Raw genomic sequence first — 22,059 nt, forward strand, 5'->3', positions numbered from 1 at the left:
TACACTACCGGTCAAAAGTTTAGACTCACTTGTATTTATTTCAAAATTTTCAAAAATAGTTAAATGTTTCTGACTTAAACATACAATTTATCAAACATAATCATAAACAAACATCTCAAAACTCTGTTTTCTTTTAAAACAGTTCATTATTTTTTTATTTTGTTTTTATTCTGTAGTTGATAACGAAATGAACGAAAGTGCATGTAAGTACCTATTCTAAAACAAGTGTAATTTATTTAAAGTTCTTAGTTTATAAACAATTTACATTTCATCTTCTTTTATGGGGTTAATTATAAGTCATGTTCATGTACATGACAAATTTTAAATATTGATATAATAGCTTTAACTAGCCAGTATAACTGGTATATATTAAAAACAAAAATTAATTTTTTTAATACAATTTATTACAGAAATATGGGTTAAAAACTAAAAATTAGTGTGGAAACACGTGCAGTTATTATCGCACTTTATGCAGAAGGCTATTCAAGTATGCATTAGTTTTAGAGGCAATTTGTCAAGTAGATAAATTGCCTCTAAAACTAATGTTTCTCTGACCACTGTTGTCAGAACTTTGCAAAGTAAGAAAGAAACTTTCCAAAATAAGAGCCGCCAGCGATCGGGGAGACCTAGAATAACATCCAAACGTGAGGTTAAGTTTATCCGCATTCAAAGTAAGCGACAGCGGATTCGAACAGCACCAGAAATCCGTGAGGAATTGAATGCTACTCGGCAGAAAATTGTGTAAGTATTTACTGTACAGCGTCGACTTCGTGACTATGGTTTGAAAGGTTGTGTAGCTGCTAGAAAACCTCTTTTGAAAAAACAAAATACAGTAAAGTGACTACAATGGGCTAAAAAACATGTTACCTGGTCTTTAGAACAGTGGTCAAAGGTTTTGTAAAACTGTATGCCCGAAAACCGTAAAACCGTATTTCCAAGACGAATCAAAATTTGAATTGTTTGGAAGCAAACGAAGGCAGTATGTTCGTCGTTTAGTTGGGGAACGTATGACAAGTCAATGTTTACTACCAACAGTGAAGCATGGTGGAGGTTCAGTCATGATTTGGGGGATATTTTGCCGGTGATAAAGTTGGAGATCTTGTAAGAATAGACGGTATTATGGATAAAAAATGTTATCACAGAATATTGCAGCGTTACGCTTTTCCATGTGGACAGAGAATCGCTGGTCAAGGATTTGTTTTTCAGTAAGATAACGATCCAAAACATTCATCGAAATTATGTAGAAACTACATTGCATCAAAAGAAAAGAAAAAAACACTGAAATACATGGATTGGCCCCCTCAATCCCATGATATTAATCCTATTGAGCTATTGTGGGATGAACTCGATAGAAATGTTTCAAAAATGAGATGGAATCTTTGGGAATCTTTACTTAGTTGCTGGAACCAGATATCAGCAAGAACATTACAAAAACTAATAGAAAGAATGCCAAAAATATGTGCTGCTGTGATAAAAAGGATATTTCGGATATTTCTAAAGGAGGATATTTCGAAGAATCCAAGATCGGACGAAATTCATAAGTTATGCATAAAATTATAGTTCTTACCATATAAGTGTACTTACATTTCTCAAAACAAAGTCAATTTAATGTAATTTTCAGTTTAAAAGAAGTCATTTTTAATAGTTATTTGTCTATTTTTAAAAATTCAAGAGTGAGTCTAAACTTTTGACCGGTAGTGTATATGGGTCATTCTCACGAAAACTGTCATTTTTCAGTTCATAAAATCCCAAAAAAGTAAAGTGAATAAAAAGCTCTGAAACTTTTTATATTAATAGAAATATGTAATGGCATTATAAAGAAAGTATATATCCTATAAATTATACTTAATATTTAAATTAATCAATTTTTTAAATAATTAATTTATAATTAATTAATTTATAATAATTAATTAATTAATTTAATAAATAAATTAATTAATTTAATAAATTAATTTATTAATTTTTTAATTTATTTTTCAAATTAATTAATAAGTAAATTAATTATTTTCACTATTTAAAAAGTGAGGGAATGACACTAATAGTGAGGGAATGATATTTTATTTTAATACATGTTTTTATCTAAGTTACATCTACCTAAAGTTTGAAAATGATAACATACTAAGTATATCTAATATTTATTATAATTTAGTCTTATATATTTAATAGTTTTTACAGGTTTGGGAAATAAAATTGGCTGGCACGATTGAACAAAAAAAAATTTAATAATATACTCATCTTGAATCATTCCCTCACTTCAGCGTCATTCCCTCACTTTATACACTAGTGAGGGAATGACGAATTCAATAAAATTTAAAAATAACAGTTAGGCCTAATTAATTTCTGAAGTCAATCACATACAATTATATTCATACAAGAAAGCAACATATAATTATCCACTTTCTCGATGAAGTTGTATTTTATTTTACTCTAAAAAATGACATGAGGGAATGACAAATGTAAAAAATTTTACCTGGTTTGATTCATTCAAATTTATTCCACAGCAAAGCTTCTTTAAGTTGAAGATGGAAACATACTGCAATTTTGTTCTATGATGCCAGTTGTTAACTTCTGAAGTTTTTATTAAAATATTTTTATTCTAAGAAGATTGCAGGTGATAAGAACATTGTTGTGAGGGAATGACGCGAAACACTGGGGACAAAGTTTAAAATAGTGCTGTGTTAATATTTTTATCAGAAATTAAATTTAAAATTGATTTTCTGAATTCTATATTTCAGTATTCTGAAATAAAAAACACGAATTTGTAAAAAAAAAATTTTTATTTCAGAAACAATTTTTTTCTTTTTTTAAATCAGCAGTGGGGACAAGTGAGGGAATGACATATTGGTATATTTTAATTACCTAAAATAAATAAAAAATAAAAATTGATAATTTTATTTTTATTCTTTTGTTAGCTTGCATTCTGAAGGACACTTTCCCTGAAAATTTTTTTTCGTAAGTTGTAAAACAAACATAAAATATACTGGGGACATGAAAATGACTGTTTTTGTGAGAATGACCCATATATAAAGCGAGAGAGAACAATGAAAACAATTTCTTTATTTTGTTTTTAGGATTTTTAAAAGTTTTTTTTCTTTTAGATAAAAATGTTTTTAAAATTAATTTTATTTCAACTATTTTTCTCCTTCGCTTGTCATTAATCTTTATTATTTTCCATATATTCTCAATCTTCCAACTTTTCTGATAATTATTTATATAATTTAACTTAATGAATATCTAATTTAACACTTCCAATGAATAATATTTAAGTTAAAGCAAAAAACCGCAAGGCAAAAAAAGAAGTTTTTTTTAAATATATACATACATATAATAGTCCATATCTCCATAAATATTTACTCTAGATATACGAAATGTTATGCAGTTATTGAAAACAACAATTTAAAAAATAAGCTCCTACTAACAAGCTCCTAGTTTACTGTTTGGTTTTCGGGCATACGGTGATCAAAATTTCTATTTATATTTCGTAATTCATTATAGGACCACCAAACCTCAAAAAGCTGTAAATCTTATTGCTAAGCATTAAAAATCGCATGAACTAAGCTACTCAAAAGTTAAAAAATAATCCTTTTGGTATTTCTTCAAAAATTTTTAAACAAAGTGTACATATTTAAGTATACATAACATACAAATATAATTATAACTACATTATAACATACAAATGTTCTATATTTTTTTCAAGCAAACTTTGAAACTCATAAGCAAGATCGTATCGGATTGGCAAGTTTAGAAGTTACGGGCGCGACCGTCATTTGAACCCGGGACCTTTAGCACCCAATGCGGGAATCATAATCCGAGACCACAGAGCAGCACATCACTAATTCTTATTCAAATTCTTACATACTAAATTAAAAATCGTCATTTGAATTCGAGCTAAACTTTGCCATAAATTCTTGTCCTATTTCTCTAAATTTAACCCATTTTTTTAGATAATATATAGGAATAACTTTTTCACGGATAATTTCTCATTCCATAAAACAATTGCTATAAAAAATCTCATTCGGTTCATTCATATTTCGTAAATCTTTCTCATTTTCCAAACGAAGGTACAAAAGTAATCCCGCTGGGCTCGGCCGGGATTTGAACAAGGGACCTCTCGCACCCTAAGCGAGAATCATACCCCTAGACCACCAAGCCACATTCACGCAAGGTCTGCATATTTTTAATTTGTCAGTATTATGAAAGATATTATCCTCCAACTATTTTCAAATGTCAAAAAAATAATAACTCAATTTTATTTCTTGAAAATAATTTATACTTATTTGACGCGATACCGAGAAATAATGCATTCATTTTCTCTATTTTCTTCTTGCAAATTTTATAACGCGTGCCAGTTCGTATCGGATTCAAAATGGTATAACCTTCGGACTCGACCGGGATATGAACCCGGGACTGCATTTCCACCCGAAGCGAGAATCATACCCCTAGACCACAGAGCCACATCCACGCAAGGTTTCAAATGTCAAAAAAATAATAACTCAATTTTATTTCTTGAAAATAATTTCCACTTATTTGACGCGATACCGACAAATAACGCATTCATTTTCTCTATTTTCGTTTGCAAATTTTATAACCCGTGCCAGATCGTATCGGATTCAAAATGGTATAACCTTCGGACTCGACCGGGATTTGAACCCGGGACCCCTCGCTCCCAAAGCGAGAATCATACCCCTACACATCAGAGACGCACTTTCTTTTTTCTTATTCAAATCCTGAATTACTAAAATAAAAATCGTCATTTGAGTTCAAGCTATACTTTGCCAAAAATTCTTGTCTTATTTCTCTAAATTTAACCCACTTTTTTAGATAATATATAGGAATGACTTTTTCACGGATAATTTCTCATTCCATAAAACAATTGCTTTCAAAAATCTCATTCATATTTCGTAAATCTTCCTCAATTTCCAAACGAAGGTACAAAAGTAATCCCGCTGGGCTCGGCCGGGATTTGAACCCGGGACCTCTCGCACCCTAAGCGAGAATCATACCCCTAGACCACCGAGCCACATCCACGCAAGGGCTGCATATTTTTAATTTGTCAGTATTATGAAAGATATTATCCTCCATCGTACGTTTTTATGCGCTCTTTTCAAAAGTCAAAAAAATAATAACTCAATTTTATTTCTTGAAAATAATTTCCACTTTTTAGACGCATTACCGTGAAATAATGTAAACATTTTCTCTATTTATTTCATGCAAATTTTATAACGCGTGCTAGATCGTATCGGATTCAAAATGGTATAACCTTCGGACTCGACCGGGATTTGATCCCGGGACATCTCGCACCCAAAGCGAGAATCATACCCCTAGACCAACGAGCCGCACATTATTTTTTCTTATTCAAATCCTGAATTACTAAAATAAAAATCGTCATTTGAGTTCTAGCTATATTTTGAAAAAAATTCTTGTCTTATTTCTCTAAATTTCACCCCCTTTTTTAGATAATATATAGGAATGACTTTTTCACGGATAATTTCTCTTTCCATAATACAATTGCTTTAAAAAATCTCATTTGGTTCACTCATATTTCTTAAATCTTTCTCATTTTACAAACGAAGGATCAAAAGTAACCCCGTTGGGCTCGGCCGGGATTTGAACCCATGACCTCTCGCACAGGAAGCGAGAATCATACCCCTAGACCACCGAGCCACATCCTCGCCAGGGCTGCATATTTTTAATTCGACAGTATTATGAAAGATATTATCCTCCATCGTACGTTTTTATGCTCTCTTTTCAAATGTCAAAAAAATAATAATTCAATTTTATCTCTTGAAAATAATTTCCACTNGATAATTTCTCATTCCATAAAGCAATTGCTTTAAAAATTCTCATTCAGTTCAATCATATTTCTTAATTCTTTCTCATTTTGCAAACGAAGGAACAAAAGTAATCCCGCAGGGCTCGGCCGGGATCTGAACCCGGGACCTCTAGCACCCTAAGCGAGAATCATACCCCTAGACCACCGAGCCGCACACTATTTTTTCTTATTCAACTCCTGAATTACTATAATGAAAATCGTCATTTGAGTTCGAGCTATACTTTGCTAAAAATTCTTGTCTTATTTCTCTAAATTTTACCCACTTTTTTTGATAATACATAGGAAAGACTTTTTCACGGATAATTTCTATCCATAAAACAATTGCTTTAAAAAATCTCATCCGGTTCATTCACATATGGAAAATCTTTCTCATTTTCTAAACGAAGGTACAAAAGTAATCACGCTGGGCTCGGCCGGGATTTGAACCAGGGACCTCTCGCACCCGAAGCGAGAAGCATACCCCTAGACCACCGAGCCACATCCACGCAAGGGCTGCATATTTTTAATTTGTCAGTATTATGAAAGATATTATCCTCCATCGTACGTCTTTATGCGCTCTTTACAAAAAAATAATAACTCAATTTTATTTCTTGAAAATAATTTCCACTTTTTAGACGCATTACCGAGAAATAATGTAAACATTTTCTCTATTTATTTCATGCAAATTTTATAACGCGAGCTAGATCGTATCGGATTCAAAATGGTATAACCATCGGGCTCGACCGTGATTTGAACCAGGGACCTCTCGCACCCGAAGCGAGAATCATACCCCTAGACCACCGAGCCACATCCTCGCTAGGGCTGTATATTTTTAATTTGTCAGTATTATGAAAGATATTATCCTCCATCGTAGGTTTTTATGCACTATTTTGAAATGTCAAAAAAATAATAACTCAATTTTATTTCTCGAAAATATAACTTTCGGACTCGACCGGGAAGTGAACCCGGGACCACTCGCTCCAAAGACAAGAATCATACCCTTACACATTAGAGCCGCTCTTTATTTTTTCTTATTCAAATCCTGAATTACTAATATATAAATCGTCCTATGAGTTCGAGCTATACTTTGCCAAAAATTCTTGTCTTATTTCTCTAAGTTTAACTCACTTTTTTAGATAGTATATAGGAAAGACATTTTCACGGATAATTTCTCATTCCATAAAACAATTGCTTTAAAAAATCTCATTCGGTTCAATCATATTTCGTAAATCTTTCTCATTTTCCAAATGAAGGTACAAAAGTAATTCCGCAGGGGCTTGGCCGGGGTTTGAACCCGGGACCTCTCGCATCCAAAGCGAGAATTATACCCCTAGACCACCGAGCCGCACATTTTTTTTTCTCATTCAAATCCTAAATTACTAAAATAAAAATCGTCACATGAGTTCGACCTATACTTTCATAAAAATTCTTTTCTTATTTCTCTAAATTTCCCGCAGGGCTCGGCCGGGATTTGAACCAGGGACCTCACGCATCCTAACCGAAAATCATACCCCTAGACCAAAGAGCCACATCCACGCAAGGGCTGCATATTCTTAATTTGTCAGTATTATGAAAGATATTATCCTCCATCGTACGTTTTTCTGCTCTCTTTTCAAAAGTCACAAAAATAATAGCTTAATTTTATTTCTTGAATATAATTTCCACTTATTAGACGCGATACCGTGAATTAATGTAAACATTTTCTCTATTTTTTTCTTGCAAATTTTATAACGCGTGCTAGATCGTATCAGATTCAAAATAGTATAACTTTCGGGCTCGACCGGGATTTGAACCGGGGACCTCACGCACCTAAAGCGAGAATCATACCCCTAGACCACCGAGCCGCACATTACTTTTTCTTGATTAAAACCTGAATTACTATAATAAATATCGTCATTTGAGATCGAGCTATACTTTGGCAAAAATTCGTGTCTTATTTCTCTCAATTTCACCCCCTTTGTTACATAATATATAGGAATGACTTTTTCACGGATAATTTCTCATTCCATAAAGCAATTGCTTTAAAAAATCTCATTCAAATCAATCATATTTCTTAAATCTTTCTCATTTTGCAAACGAAGGAACAAAAGTAATCCCGCAGGGCTCGGCCGGGATTTGAACGAGGGACCTCTCGCACCCTAAGCGAGAATCATACCCCTAGACCACCGAGCCACATCCACGCAAGGGCTGCATATTTTTAATTTGTCAGTAGTATGACAGATATTATCCTCCATCGTAGGTTTTCATGCACTATTCTGAAATGTCAAAAAAAAAAACTCCATTTTATTTCTCGAAAATAATTTCTACTTATTAGACGCGATACCGTGAGTTAATGTAAACATTTTCTCTATTTTTTTCTTGCAAATTTTATAACGCGTGCCAGCTCGTTTCGGATTCGAAATAGTATAACTTTCGGGCTCGACCAGGATTTGAACGAGGGACCTCTCGCACCCGAAGCGAGAATCATACCCCTAGACCACCGAGCCTCACTTTATATTTTCTTATTCAAATCCTGAATTACTGTAATAAAAATCGTCATTTGAGTTCGAGCTATACTTTGCCAAAAATTCTCGTCTAATATCTCTAAATTTTACCCACTTTTTTAGAAAATATATAGAAATGACTTTTTCACGGATAATTTCTCAATCCATAAAACAATTGCTTTAAAAAATCTCATTTGGTTCATTCATATTTGGTGAATCTTTCTCATTTTCCAAACAAAGGTACAAAAGTAATCCCGCAGGGCTCGGCCGGGATTTGAACCCGGGACCTCACGCATCCTAAGCGAGAATCATCCCATTAGACCACCGAGCCACATCCACGCAAGGGCTGCATATTTTTAATTTGTCAGTAGTATGACAGATATTATCCTCCATCGTAGGTTTTTATGCACTACTTTGAAATGTCAAAAAAATAATAACTCAATTTTATTTCTCGAAAATAATTTCTACTTATTAGACGCGATACCGTGAAATAATGTATACATTTTCTCTACTTTTTTCTTGCAAATTTTATAACGCATGCTAGATCGTATCGGATTCAAAATGGTATAACCTTCGGACTCGACCAGGATTTGAACCCGGGACCTCTCGCACCCGAAGCGAGAATCATACCCCTAGACCACCAAGCCTCACATTATATTTTCTTATTCAAATCCTGAATTACTGTAATAAAAATCGTCATTTGAATTCGAGCTATACTTTGCCAAAAATTCTCGTCTTATATCTCTAAATTTTACCCACTTTTTTAGAAAATATATAGGAATGACTTTTTCAAGGATAATTTCTCAATCCATAAAACAATTGCTTTAAAAAATCTCATTTGGTTCATTCATATTTGGTAAATCTTTCTCATTTTCCAAACAAAGGTACAAAAGTAAACCCGCAGGGCTCGGCCGGCATTTGAACCCGGGACCTCACTCATCCTAAGCGAGAATCATCCCCCTAGACCACCGAGCCACATCCACGCAAGGGCTGCATATTTTTAATTTGTCAGTATTATGAAAGATATTATCCTCCATCGTACGTTTTTATGCGCTCTTTTCAAAAGTCAAAAAAATAATAACTCAATTTTATTTCTTGAAAATAATTTCCACTTTTTAGACGCATTACCGTGAAATAATGTAAACATTTTCTCTATTTATTTCATGCAAATTTTATAACGCGAGCTAGATCGTATCGGATTCAAAATGGTATAACCTTCGGACTCGACCGGGATTTGATCCCGGGACATCTCGCACCCAAAGCGAGAGTCATACCCCTAGACCAACGAGCCGCATATTATTTGTTCTTATTCAAATCCTGAATTACTAAAATAAAAATCGTCATTTGAGTTCTAGCTATATTTTGAAAAAAATTCTGGTCTTATTTCTCTAAATTTCACCCCCTTTTTTAGATAATATGTAGGAATGACTTTTTCACGGATAATTTCTCATTCCATAAAGCAATTGCTTTAAAAAATCTTTCTCATTTTGCAAACGAAGGAACAAAAGTAATCCCGCAGGGCTCGGCCGTGATTTGATCCCGGGACAACTCGCACCCGAAGCGAGAATCATACTCCTAAACCTCCGAGCCACATCCTCGCTAGGGCTGTATATTTTTAATTTGTCAGTATTATGAAAGATATTATCCTCCATCGTACGTTTTTTTGCTCTCTTTTCAAAAGTCAAAAAAATAATAACTCAATTTTAATTCTTGAAAATAATTTCCACTTATTAGACGCGATACCGTGAATTAATGAAAACATTTTCTCTATTTTTTTCTTGCAAATTTTATAACGCGTGCCAGCTCGTTTCGGATTCGAAATAGTATAACATTCGGACCCGACCGGGATTTGATCCCGGGACATCTCGCACCCAAAGCAAGAATCATACCCCTAGACCAACGAGCCGCACATTATTTTTTCTTATTCAAATCCTGAATTACTAAAATAAAAATCTTCATTTGAGTTCGAGCTATACTTTGCCTAAAATTCTTGTGTTATTTCTCTAAATTTGACTTTTTCACGGATAAATTCTCATACCATAAAACAATTGCTTTAAAAAATCTCATTCGGTTCAGTCATATTTTTTAAATCTTTCTCATTTTCCAATCGAAGGTACAAAAGTATTAACGCTGGGCTCGGACGGGATTTGAACCCGGGACCACTCGCACCCTAAGCGAGAATCATACACCTAGACCTCCGAGCAACATCCACGCAAGGGCTGCATATTTTTAATTTGTCAGTATTATAAAAGATATTATCCTCCTTCGCGCGTTTTTATGCACTATTTTCAAATGTCAAAAAAAATAATATTACTCAATTATATTTCCTGAAAATAATTTCCACTTATTAGACGCAATACCGTGATATAATGTATACATTTTCTCTATTTTTTTCTTACAAATTGTATAATGCATGCTAGATCGCTTCGGATTCTAAATGGTATAACCTTCGCACGCGACCGGGATTTGAACCCGGGACCTCTCGCTCCCAAAGCAAGAATCATACCCCTAGACCATCGAACCGCACGTTATTATTTCTTATTCAAACTCTGAATTACTAAAATAAAAATCGTCATTTGAGTTCGAGCTATACCTTGCCAAAAATTCTTGTCTTATTTCTCTAAATTTCACCCACTTTTTTCGATAATATATAGGAATGACTTTTTCACGGATAATTTCTCAATCCATAAAACAATTGCTTTAAAAAAATATCATTTGGTTCATTCATATTTGGTAAATCTTTCTCATTTTCCAAACAAAGGTACAAAAGTAATCCCGCAGGGCTCGGCCGGGATTAGAACCCGGGACCTCACGCATCCTAAGCGAGAATCNCACTGTTCAGCAGTGGGATACTCGGCAGATCCCTGTTCATTTTGATTTTGGAATCCAAACGATGTAAATCACGGCGAAACTAAGTGAAACTTTTTACTGCGTCATAATTTTGAAAACCACGGCCATGCTGCCAACTGTAGTCCGTGGATCGAGATTCAGACAGAAAGTAAAGGTTTATTAACAAAAAACAGACAAACACATACAAATTTAAAAAGAACGCCATCTGGCGGTATAAAAAGAAAAAAACTTCGTAGCTATCCTTCCCAGGGAATGACAACAGAAACAATTGCTTTAAAAATTCTTATTCGGTTCAATCATATTTCGTAAATCTTTCTAATTTTCCAATCGAGGGTACAAAAGTAATCCCGATGGGCTCGGCGCGCCCTACTTACCCCTAGACCACTGAGCCACTTCCTCGCAAGGGCTGCATATTTTTAATTTGTCAGTATTATGAAAGATAGTATCCTCCATCGTACGTTTTTATGCGCTGTTTTCAAACGTCAAAAAAATAATAACTCAATTTTATTTCTTGAAAATAATTTCCACTTATTACACGCGATATCGTGATATAATGTATATATTTTCTCTATTTTTTTATGCAAATTTATAACGCGTGCTTGATCGTAACGGATTCAAAATGGTATAACCTTCCGGCTCGACGGGGATTTGAACCCGGGACCTCTCGCACCCAACGCGAGAATCATACCCCTGGATCGTATAGCCGCACGTTATTTTTTCTTATTCAAATCCTGCAATACTAAAATAAAAATAATCATTTGAGTTCGAGCTATTCTTTGCCATAAATTCTCGTCTTACTTCTCTAAATTTAGCTCAATTTTTTAGATATTATATAGGAATGACTTTTTCACGGATAATTTTTCATTTCATGAAACAATTGCGTTTAAAAATCTCATTCCATTAATTCATATTTAGTAAATCTTTTTCATTTTCCAAACGAAGGGTGGATATAAATGCTATCAGAGGTTGTAAATCTCATCATTAGTTCTAAATCTCATCACTGGTTTTAAAAAGTACTAACTCACTGAACCTTTTTCACTCTTCCACAGAACCATAGTGTTTTTTGTAACACCACAAGGGAATCGTTACCCTCCCTAAAAAACTGAACCGCTGCTTCACAAAGGTAGCATATTTTTAATCTGTTAGTGGTATAAATGATATTATCCTCTGCAGTTTTTTTTTTCCTTCTTTTTTTACGCTTTATTTTACACTGTCGATAAAATATTGCTCAATTTACTTCTTTGAAAATAATTTACTTTATCAACCACGATACTATGAAACAGCAACAAATTTCTTTTTAATTTCATCTCGCAAGTTTTGTAATGCATGCTAGAATGTATCGTATTTGCAGAATTACAATCTTAGGGCTCGACTGGGATTTAAACCCAGGAGCTCTTGCACCCAAAGCGAAACTCATACCCATAGACCACCAAGCCATAGAACAATTCTTTTTATTCAAATACTGAATTATTAAAATTAAACTCAGAAGTCGATGTCAACAGGGACCGCAGAACCCGGGGGGGGGGTGCAGAGGGAGCTTTAGCATGCTCACATTTTATGAATTAAGAGACACGGTCCCTTCTAATATTACAATTTTTCACAAAACATTTGTGTAACCAAATTTACAATTAAAAAAGAAAATAGATAATCTTATTGTTTCTAAATTTTAAAAAATTAATAAATAAACGTCTCTATTTCGAGTGAGCTTTAACATTTCCTTGGTGAAAACTGCTTCTAACCCCCCCCCCCGTATAGGAAATATAGGTTCCTACAACGGACCGATGGGAAGATTCTTGGTTTTAAATTTAACAGTGAACAGAATATTAAATTTAAGAAGAAAAAAAAAAGAGTGAAACAGAATAGAAAAAAATACCGTTAGATGAGAGAGGAATAATTTACAGGAAACAATTTTTTAATTTTAAAAACAATTCGAATTATGAAGTTAAAATTGCAAATTTGAATTCGTGATTGCTATTTTGTAAAGTTCAGATAATTCGAAACCGGATAATACTAATATCTATCTATCTATCTATATAAATATCTATATATATATATATATATATATATAGATAGATAGATAGATAGATAGTTACCTTGAGATACTTCGACGGTCACTGGATTGCCCAACCTTATAGATTAAATAAAGATTTAGACTTTTTCACGGGTTATGTCACATTGCATAAACTAAAAATAATATCATTAAGAGCATTCATATTAATAAGACAGAACTGCTAAATTACCTGTAAATTTAACGATTATACAAAATAACACACGTAGGGCTCGGCCGGGATTTGAACCCGGGACCTCTCGCACCCTAAGCGAGAATCATACCCCTAGACCACCGAGCCACAAGTTAAGCGCGGCAAAACTTTTTAATATGTTAGAATTATATTAATGCTATTATTCACTGTTGAATCCTTGATGCTCTATTTTACTACGTCAATAAAATATGACTCAAGTTCCTTTTATCCATTTTCATCCGTTCAAATTTTGTAATGAATGCTAGAAGGTAACGGACTTGCAAAATTGAAAACTTAGGGCTCGACCGGGATTTGAACCCGGGACCTCTCGCACCCAAAGCGAGAATCATACCCCTAGACCACCGAGCCTTAATTAAAATTTAAAAATAATGCATTAATATCAGTTAACAGTTATGGGTGTGATTTATATGCGTATTTGTTGTTTAAAATGTGCTAGCTATCAGCCATTATTAAAATTGGAATTCTAATTGTAGTGCTATTTATTCAAAATTTGCTATTTATTAAAAAATTTTGTCTACAACATTTATTTATGGCTTGGGTGATTTCATTTGCCAGCTATTATTTGCTTAAGTGTTGCTGAATTTAATAAAGTATTGCAGCCTAACTTATTTTTAATTTCAAAAAATGTATTAGTTATTTCTAATTTTTCTAAATAATAATTATTTCACGTTGAATTTTTTATTATCTTTGTTTTCTTATGTTTCCTACAATGTATAATTTTCTTTTAATTTGCATATGGGAAACGGAATAATGAAAGTTTAGGATTTAAATTAAATTTATTTTACTTTAAGAGCCATATTTTTCTCCTCATAATAGAAATTTCTTGACAAACTGCCTTGTTTCTGCTTTGATCTCACTTTTTATCTTTTAAAACACTGTTTAGTTCTTTTTATGGATTTGTGGAAATAGTTTTCTTTATGTTTGAAAAAAAAAAATCAAATCTAATTTCATATAAATGGTTTTAATTTTCTTCTAGGAAAGGAATTTGATGTTGATAGTGCTGCTATCTTTCGTCTTCTTTATCAACTAATTCAACTTGTAAAATATATTTCCTTCGTCTTAATTCCAATAATAAGCTCTCATTTTAAAGCCGAGAAATTTAATGAAATTGTCGAAAGATATTCCCTTTTTTTTCATTGAGGGTTTTCATTCATTTAATTTATATGTATTTTAATATTTTTTTTCTTTTTTACAAATAAATGTTTAACGTGCAATCCTCTTTGTTTATTTTTTGCCAGCCTTGTCAGTGGTGTGCAGAGAGAGGGTTGAAGGGAATTCACGAAAAAAAAAAAAAAAAAACTATGGAAAAAAAGAACCCGGAAAAAGAACAACGGAAAGAAAGCCCCTGTTAAAAAAGCACGTTATTAACTATTATAAAAATAATTCTACGAATACGCGCGACCAGATAATTATCAAATTTATTTTAAGATTAAGACGATATAAAGATGTTGAGAAATTTTAAGATGCTTAAAAATGTTGACTATACGTATTCGTATTAATAATTATAAAATATATATTGAAGAAATTGATAAATATATTATTCCAAATATATACATGCGCAGTGGCGTAAGCAAAATTTTTTCAAGGGGGGTGTTCATAATTTTCTGAAACTACTAAAAGAAATTCGAGTCTGTTATAAAGCACTATTATTTCCCTAATTTAGACAGCTAGACAATTTTGACTTTTTATTTAGACAACATTGCTTAGTTAAATTTTGATTTGATTTTTTAAGTTTAAGAACATAATGCAATATCTTCTGAAAACAATCCAATGTCATATGGGTAGGAAGTAACACTTTGAGGGTCACTTTCACATTCATCAGATTTTGTTATGCTAGAAACGTTTTCTTCAACGGTATCACATTTCTGTACAACAGAAAAACTTACATTGTACTCCGTTCCCCGTTTTATATAATTTTTCACCGCATTTCCAAAATTCTCGAATTGTCTCAAAGATGACAGAACGTCTAAGATTCCAGAATCATCGCGTAAAGACCTCGCGAATGACAGCCAGTCTCGAAAACTATCGCGACTGGCAGAACAGAAAGGAACCAGTCCATAACAGTANATATATGGATTGGTACAGAAATATCCGCTATGCTACGATCTCAAAGTTTCGAGCTGTAATGAATAACTTCAAGGAGCACAGTATCTCCAATGGTATTGTTACTGATTTCTTCACTAGTCGAAATAGTGGCGACGACGGGTTCGGCGATTGAATGAACTTTTTGTTGAGATAAATCAAAATAGATTTAGCGACAAGCTCCGAAAGACAAGCGGCAGAGATAACTCTTAGTCTGACTAACTAACTCCACTGTACTCCGTTCCCCCTTTTATATAATTTTTCACTGCATCCCCAAAATTCTCGAACTGTCTCAAAGACGACAGAACGTCTAGGATTCCAGAATCATCGCGTAAAGACCTCGCGAATGACAGCCTGTTTCGAAAACTATACTGGCAGGACAGAAAGGAACCAGTCCGTAACAGTATCACGTGAATTTGGTCTTAAAAGTACAACCCTATTATAGTAAATGTTTTTGGAGTATTCTGAGAAATACCGTGAGGAAAAAAAAAGTAGGCGTAATGTAAATAAAAATATATAGTCTTAAAAAATAATAGCTAGCAAAATTTCAGCTAAAATTTTTATTTTTGCAATTTTGTCTGAGCTCAAAGGGGGTGTTTGAACCCCTAAACCCCTCCCTTGCGTACGCCACTGTACATGCGTATGTATATTATTGAAATTGTATCAATTATTGAAAAAACAAACTAAAAAATAAAATATAATCACATTAAATACAATCACTATCTGATGTATAATCGCATTCTATCAGAAACACGCTTTTATAGAACTCGACATTCGTTGAATAAAATATTTTTTATTCAAATTTCTTTACTAAATTACGAATAAATTTTTAGACGACTACTAAAAAGGAAACATCGTATTTTATAATTAAAAATAAATAAATAAAAGATTAGCAATCAGTTATTAGTGAAAAAAATACGAATGAAATTTTACGCTACGCACTTAAGTCAAGTTTTTCATAAGTAAACCACATTCAAGTATTAATCGCCCCATTTAAATATTTCTTCATTGTTTTATTTTGATTAAAAATTATGCATTTTTAATATTATTTTTAAAAATTAAGAATTTATCAGTTTAACTTAAAAACTAGTTCCTAATTACTTTTTTAAAAAGGTACTTCATCCTTCATTCCTTCACTACAAAGTGCTTCGCAAACGCAGCGATAGTGGAAATGATTTAAATCGAATTTTGGATAATTCAAACTTTTTTACCTTTCTTTTTGAATTCGAATTACTTCGAGTACACTGCATATTGCAATGAAAAATATATTTGATTCTTTTACTTTGAATTTTCTAAATAACTTCCTAAAAACACTATCTAATATGCTTGAAATTAGAGTTTAGTTGTATTTAGTGTATTCCTGATTATGCTTTATTGCATATCACTTTGAAAAACCTTCGAATTACGAATATATCGTAAGAATTACTTCGAGTACACTGTATATTGCAATGAAAAATAGATTTAATTCTTTCACTTTGAATCTTCTAAATAACTTGCAAAAAACACTATCTAATATGCTTGAAATTAGAGTTTAGTTGTATTTAGTGTATTCCTGATTATGCTTTATTGCATACCACTTTGAAAATCTTCGAATTACGAATATATCGTTAGAATTACTTCGAGTACACTGTATATTGCAATGAAAAATAGATTTATATTCTTTCACTTTGAATCTTCTAAATAACTTGCTAAAAACACAATCTAATATGCTTGAAATTAGAGTTTAGTTATACGTAGTGTATTCCAGATTATGCTTCATTGCATACCACTTCGAAATACCTTCGAATTACGAATATATCATTAGAATTACTTCGAGTACACTGTATATTGCAATGAAAAATTTATTTGATTCTTTTACTTTGAATCTTCTAAGTAACTTTCGACTATCTAATATGCTTGAAATTAGAGTTTAGTTGTACTTAGTGTATTCCTGATTATGCTTTATTGCATACCACTTTGAAATACCTTCGAATTACGAATATACCGTCAGAATTACTTCGAGTACACTGTCTATTGTAATGAAAAACAGATTTAATTCTTTTACTTTGAATCTTCGAAGTACAATCTATAATATGCTTAAAATTAGAATTCAGTTGTACTCACTGCGTTTTTGATTATGCTCTATTGTATACCACTTTTGAAACTTAAAATAATTTTGCACTGCGTCATCTGCCATTTTAACGTCAGTTTTTACGATAAATGAAGTGTAACCGACAGAAATCAGGTCGAGTGATTTTGGTGACCAGGCCAGATAGGGACTGTTTCTTATTGTTTATCAGTGATAATGAGCTACATATAAAATAATAAATGTATAAAATCAAACTCAATATTTTAGATTTTATTAACTCGACTAATATTATTATTTTTGTTGTATAAAATAAATAATTCATACCTGATATCATGGATGATACTATAAGTGGAAGAATCAGCATTTTCAACATTCTCATAAGAAGTTCTCCAGGGAAAGCAACAACTGTTACTGTTTCGGTAGTATATGAAAAAAATCTGGCAACGAATCCTAATGCAATACCAACTATGACGGCAAAAACAGTTAACACCAAAAGCAAATTTTTCTTCATCCATTTAGAAACCTTAAGAAGAATTGTATTTAAATTAATGAAGAGTGCCTGGTAGAAATTAAAACATTAACACGATAATTGAGTAAAATATTCTATTCTGACAAATTTAATTCGATCAATTTTTTAGAAGTGTAGATATGCATCAATTGGTCGCCCAAATTTTATTAAATTATAACATTACGTGAGAAGTTGGTATAAAAAAAACTATCGTATGCATAATCGATACATCTATATATAATATACGTTCATCCAATCGGTCGAATAGCTCCTGAGAAATCGAATTTTAAAGAAGCCATATTTTTAAAATTCAATTTCTCAGGAACTATTCGACCGATTTCGTTAAAATTTCTTAGTTTGCCGTTTAAAACTACATTCGTTAAAATAATGCAAAAAATTTTATACCATGCAATTCAAAATTTTTTCGACTCTTATTAAACAAAATAATAAAAAGTAATAAATATTAACTAAAATTTATTTTTTTGCATGGAATTATCTTTAGTTAAATGAATTTCATAATTGTGTGCAAAAAGCTTTCAATTAGCTTAAAAATTTTTTGAGATATGGCGAAATACACTAAAAAGGAAATTAACATTGAAGGGTCCAAACTTTGAACCTCTCCCTGATCAAACTAGGGGGACCATATTTCCCAGATTGCGGCTACCCCCTATATTTTGAGGGACAGAAATCCAAATCCGTTGAAAAAAAGGTATGTTTATCCTGAAAAAGTACGGTTTTGTGTCTGATTTCGCAATTTAAAATATCGTTTGCACTTATTAGTTAGCATATTCGAGGTCACCCCCTCGAACCATTATGAATTATGATTGAGTTCTAGAACGTAAAAATTCGATAATTAAATCAAAGTTATTCAGAGTGGTCCGTCTTTTATTTTGAGCACTATGCATCATTAAAATTTTTAATTTTTATTTTAAATTTATTCTGTACGTGCAGAGGAGGAGCTCTCAAAAAGGTATTTTAAAAAATGGGTTGGTGTGGACAATTCATAAAATTAATTACTTAACCTATTTCAAATCATAAAAAAATAAATAAAATGAAACAGGGCTAATTTTAGTCTACTATTTACTAAAAAAACTTAATACTTTTTTATTTTAATGAATATTAAAGAGCAATAAATCCATTCACCTGAACTTATATTTTAGTTGGTGATCTTCCTTGATTATCTAAAGTGGTAGCTAACGTTGTGCTTCACCATTTAATTTTTGATTTGGTTTACTCGATTTACTAATATACAATAACCACCACTATTTATAAATAATCTAAATAAATATATAGAACCTAATAATCATGCTGTGAAGTGTATTTTGTAATGCAAAAGTGATGTAATCATTCCTTATCTTAATTGTTAATACTCTACTGCTTTAAATACAGTAGGAATCTGTAACTACCAGGATTTTAATAATGTAAATATTAAATAGATTATTAACTAGCTGGATACTCGTTCTTCGTATGAAATTAAAAAAAATCAATAACTCAGTACAGAACAACGCTGCAAAATTATACAAAAACTGTAAGACAAATACCGACACGCTACTAAAGCTAAAATAATTTCAATGTTTTTTTCCTTTATTATTAGTTGCCCCTCTCGGTGACTTTACTTTCTTAGAATAAGCAAAACACGTTCTTAGTCGTTCATACCATTAAAATAAGGACTAACTGTATTAGGCATAATTCGAAATAATGCTGTTTGCTTTAGTCAAATCATGATATTTAAAATTTACTACAATCAAGCTACTTTCTTCTGTATTTATATCGTCGAGAAGCCGTAAAAACCCTTTTCCTCTGTATCTATCGCAAAAATGTTCAGTATTGATGCAGCTGTAATAGGTACCAAATTTAAAATAAATACATTTTCTATATTAACTTTGCTTTTTAATTCATTGCTTATTTTTTCATTGTAATTTATACAAATTACCAAAATTAATTAAGCATCATTGACATTAATAACAGTTTGCTGAATATTTTACGCGCTCTTTGATGAATTAGTACCATTTCTCCATAAATTTTTTTCTTTTTAGCACACATCTTATTATTTTGCTTGAATTAGTAACTATTACCAAAATTAATTATCCTTGGTGTTAATAATAATATTGGAAATTTTTTACATTCATCCTCTACGAATTAGTATCATTTCTCAATTAATTTTGATTTTTTTTAAATTTAAATTACAGTTGATTTTAAATTATTTTTTTTTATAGTAATACGTTTTAAAAGCATAACTATAAAATACTCTCGAGGTTTCAGGTAACCTTAGAGATACTAATTTGGTCTCGTAATCAGCCTATGATCATTCAGATTACCTCTGGCATAACGAATAAAAAATTATTAAGTATTACGGAATACGTAATAATCAACTTTTTTGATCAAAGCTATAAGCTACAGACGTCACTCATGTTATTTTTAAAATATTTGACAAAAACTGAATCGTTTACAGTTTAATTTAATTCAATGGCTTCCACTAAACTAATAAAAAAAATTCAATTTTTTAAATGTTTGTGATTTAAAAATAAATTTAAAAAATAGAAAGTTTGACTTCGTAATTTGTACTCATTTAATTTCATGGGAATGTCGTATTCTTGATTGTAAAGGAAAATTTTAGAGCCTATGGTTTACCCGCAATGCCGTATACAGTAACACAGACACGCACACAAATTTTTTATTTAATTATATGTATACACATTAATAGATGTTAATCGATTTATTTTTCACATTTATTTAGCATAAAAAATTATTGATTTATCAAATCGCATTTGGTTTCTATTTAATAAAGTAATGTTGCAAATTAATATTACACATCAGCTGAGAGATATTTTAATAAAACTGCTTTAAAAAAACAATAAAATTTGGCAGATATTTAATACTTTCATTAAAAACAAAAGTCTTAAAGGGAGTTAAATTATGAGTTATTGAATTTGCCTCTGTACAAAAATGTATCTAATTTAATAAATAAAATGTCGAAAATTATGAATGAATAAAATATTTCATGTTTAATTCATTAACGATTTTTTATGCTTTATTAAAGTAGTCATATTTTAAATTTCTTCTAATTTAGCAAAAAAATACCTTAATAAGTGATGTGTTAATAATTAACACACTTTAATATCCCAGAGAGCTTTACCATCGTGTTGTCTTAGAAGAATCTCATAGTGGAAACGAATAAAAAACTAACTTTAATCATTAAATATATTAATTACAAGAACTATGTATTATATTTTGAATAAGCAATTAGCGTAAAAGACGCCCGGTGGCTGAGCGGTAGCGCTTCGCGCTGTCGTGCCACAGGTCCTTGGTTCGATCCTTGGGCCGGGCAAGGCCGACTCAGCCTTTCATCCCTTCAGTGGGTCGATAAAATGAGTACCAAGCATGCTTGGGAACTAACACTGGGGGTTCCGCGTTCGGCTGACCACCTGACCGGAACATATGCTCCTGCACCCCAGAGCCCAAGGTCAAGAAAACTGAGATGGGCACAGTCGGTCTTGGCCCTCTTAATGGGCTGTCGCGCCACTGAGTTAGTTTAGTTAATTAGCGTAAAAATATTTATTTATTTTTCACAGTGAAAAACCTTTTGTTCTTTTAATTTTCCACTTAATATTTTAGTGTTTTGTCCTGTACCTATGTATTGAAAGTGAAACACAGCTTTGAAAATTGAAAATTACATTTTATTCTTCTTAAAATATTTTGCTCAAACCAAGTAGTATTCACCTAACAATTAAAAATTCTTCAGTACCTTTTGAGTGGATGCCACTTTAGCTCTCTCTTTGTACGCCATTGTTTGCTTGTTAATGTATTTGTTTGTGCAAATTAAAATAATATTATTTACATGATCATGTCAAAATTCAATTGGAAGTATTTTCGCTTATCTCTCTCTTACTTTTATCAAAAAAAGAATTTTATATATTTTAAAAACACACAAAAGACTTCAATTCAAATTTTAAAAAAATAGTACTTTTTGCTTGATTCCAAAAGAAAATATGTAT

General features: G+C 31.8%; 1 protein-coding gene and 8 non-coding genes across 9 annotated transcripts in view; all 9 read right to left on the reverse strand.

The window, feature by feature from the left end:
• The window catches only part of LOC107438559 (excitatory amino acid transporter), a 45,508-nt gene that overhangs the window by 20,440 nt on the left and 3,009 nt on the right, over positions 1-22,059 (reverse strand). Inside the window, exon 3 of the mRNA XM_043044664.2 lies at positions 17,881-18,079. Coding sequence (XP_042900598.1) covers positions 17,881-18,079 — 199 coding nt within the window. The remainder of the gene's footprint in view (positions 1-17,880; positions 18,080-22,059) is intronic.
• Positions 4,949-5,020, reverse strand: TRNAP-AGG (transfer RNA proline (anticodon CGG)). Its single transcript has one exon. It is a non-coding gene; the product is annotated as a tRNA-Pro (tRNA).
• On the reverse strand, positions 5,593-5,664 carry TRNAR-CCU (transfer RNA arginine (anticodon CCU)). Its single transcript has one exon. It is a non-coding gene; the product is annotated as a tRNA-Arg (tRNA).
• Positions 5,913-5,984, reverse strand: TRNAP-AGG (transfer RNA proline (anticodon AGG)). The gene has a single exon. It is a non-coding gene; the product is annotated as a tRNA-Pro (tRNA).
• On the reverse strand, positions 7,086-7,157 carry TRNAP-UGG (transfer RNA proline (anticodon UGG)). Its single transcript has one exon. It is a non-coding gene; the product is annotated as a tRNA-Pro (tRNA).
• Positions 8,555-8,626, reverse strand: TRNAP-AGG (transfer RNA proline (anticodon AGG)). Its single transcript has one exon. It is a non-coding gene; the product is annotated as a tRNA-Pro (tRNA).
• TRNAP-CGG (transfer RNA proline (anticodon CGG)) lies at positions 8,871-8,942 on the reverse strand. Its single transcript has one exon. It is a non-coding gene; the product is annotated as a tRNA-Pro (tRNA).
• TRNAP-AGG (transfer RNA proline (anticodon AGG)) lies at positions 13,422-13,493 on the reverse strand. Its single transcript has one exon. It is a non-coding gene; the product is annotated as a tRNA-Pro (tRNA).
• Positions 13,683-13,754, reverse strand: TRNAP-UGG (transfer RNA proline (anticodon UGG)). Its single transcript has one exon. It is a non-coding gene; the product is annotated as a tRNA-Pro (tRNA).

This window comes from Parasteatoda tepidariorum, chromosome X1, assembly GCF_043381705.1.
Source record: "Parasteatoda tepidariorum isolate YZ-2023 chromosome X1, CAS_Ptep_4.0, whole genome shotgun sequence".
Classification (NCBI taxonomy): Eukaryota; Metazoa; Arthropoda; class Arachnida; order Araneae; family Theridiidae; genus Parasteatoda; species Parasteatoda tepidariorum.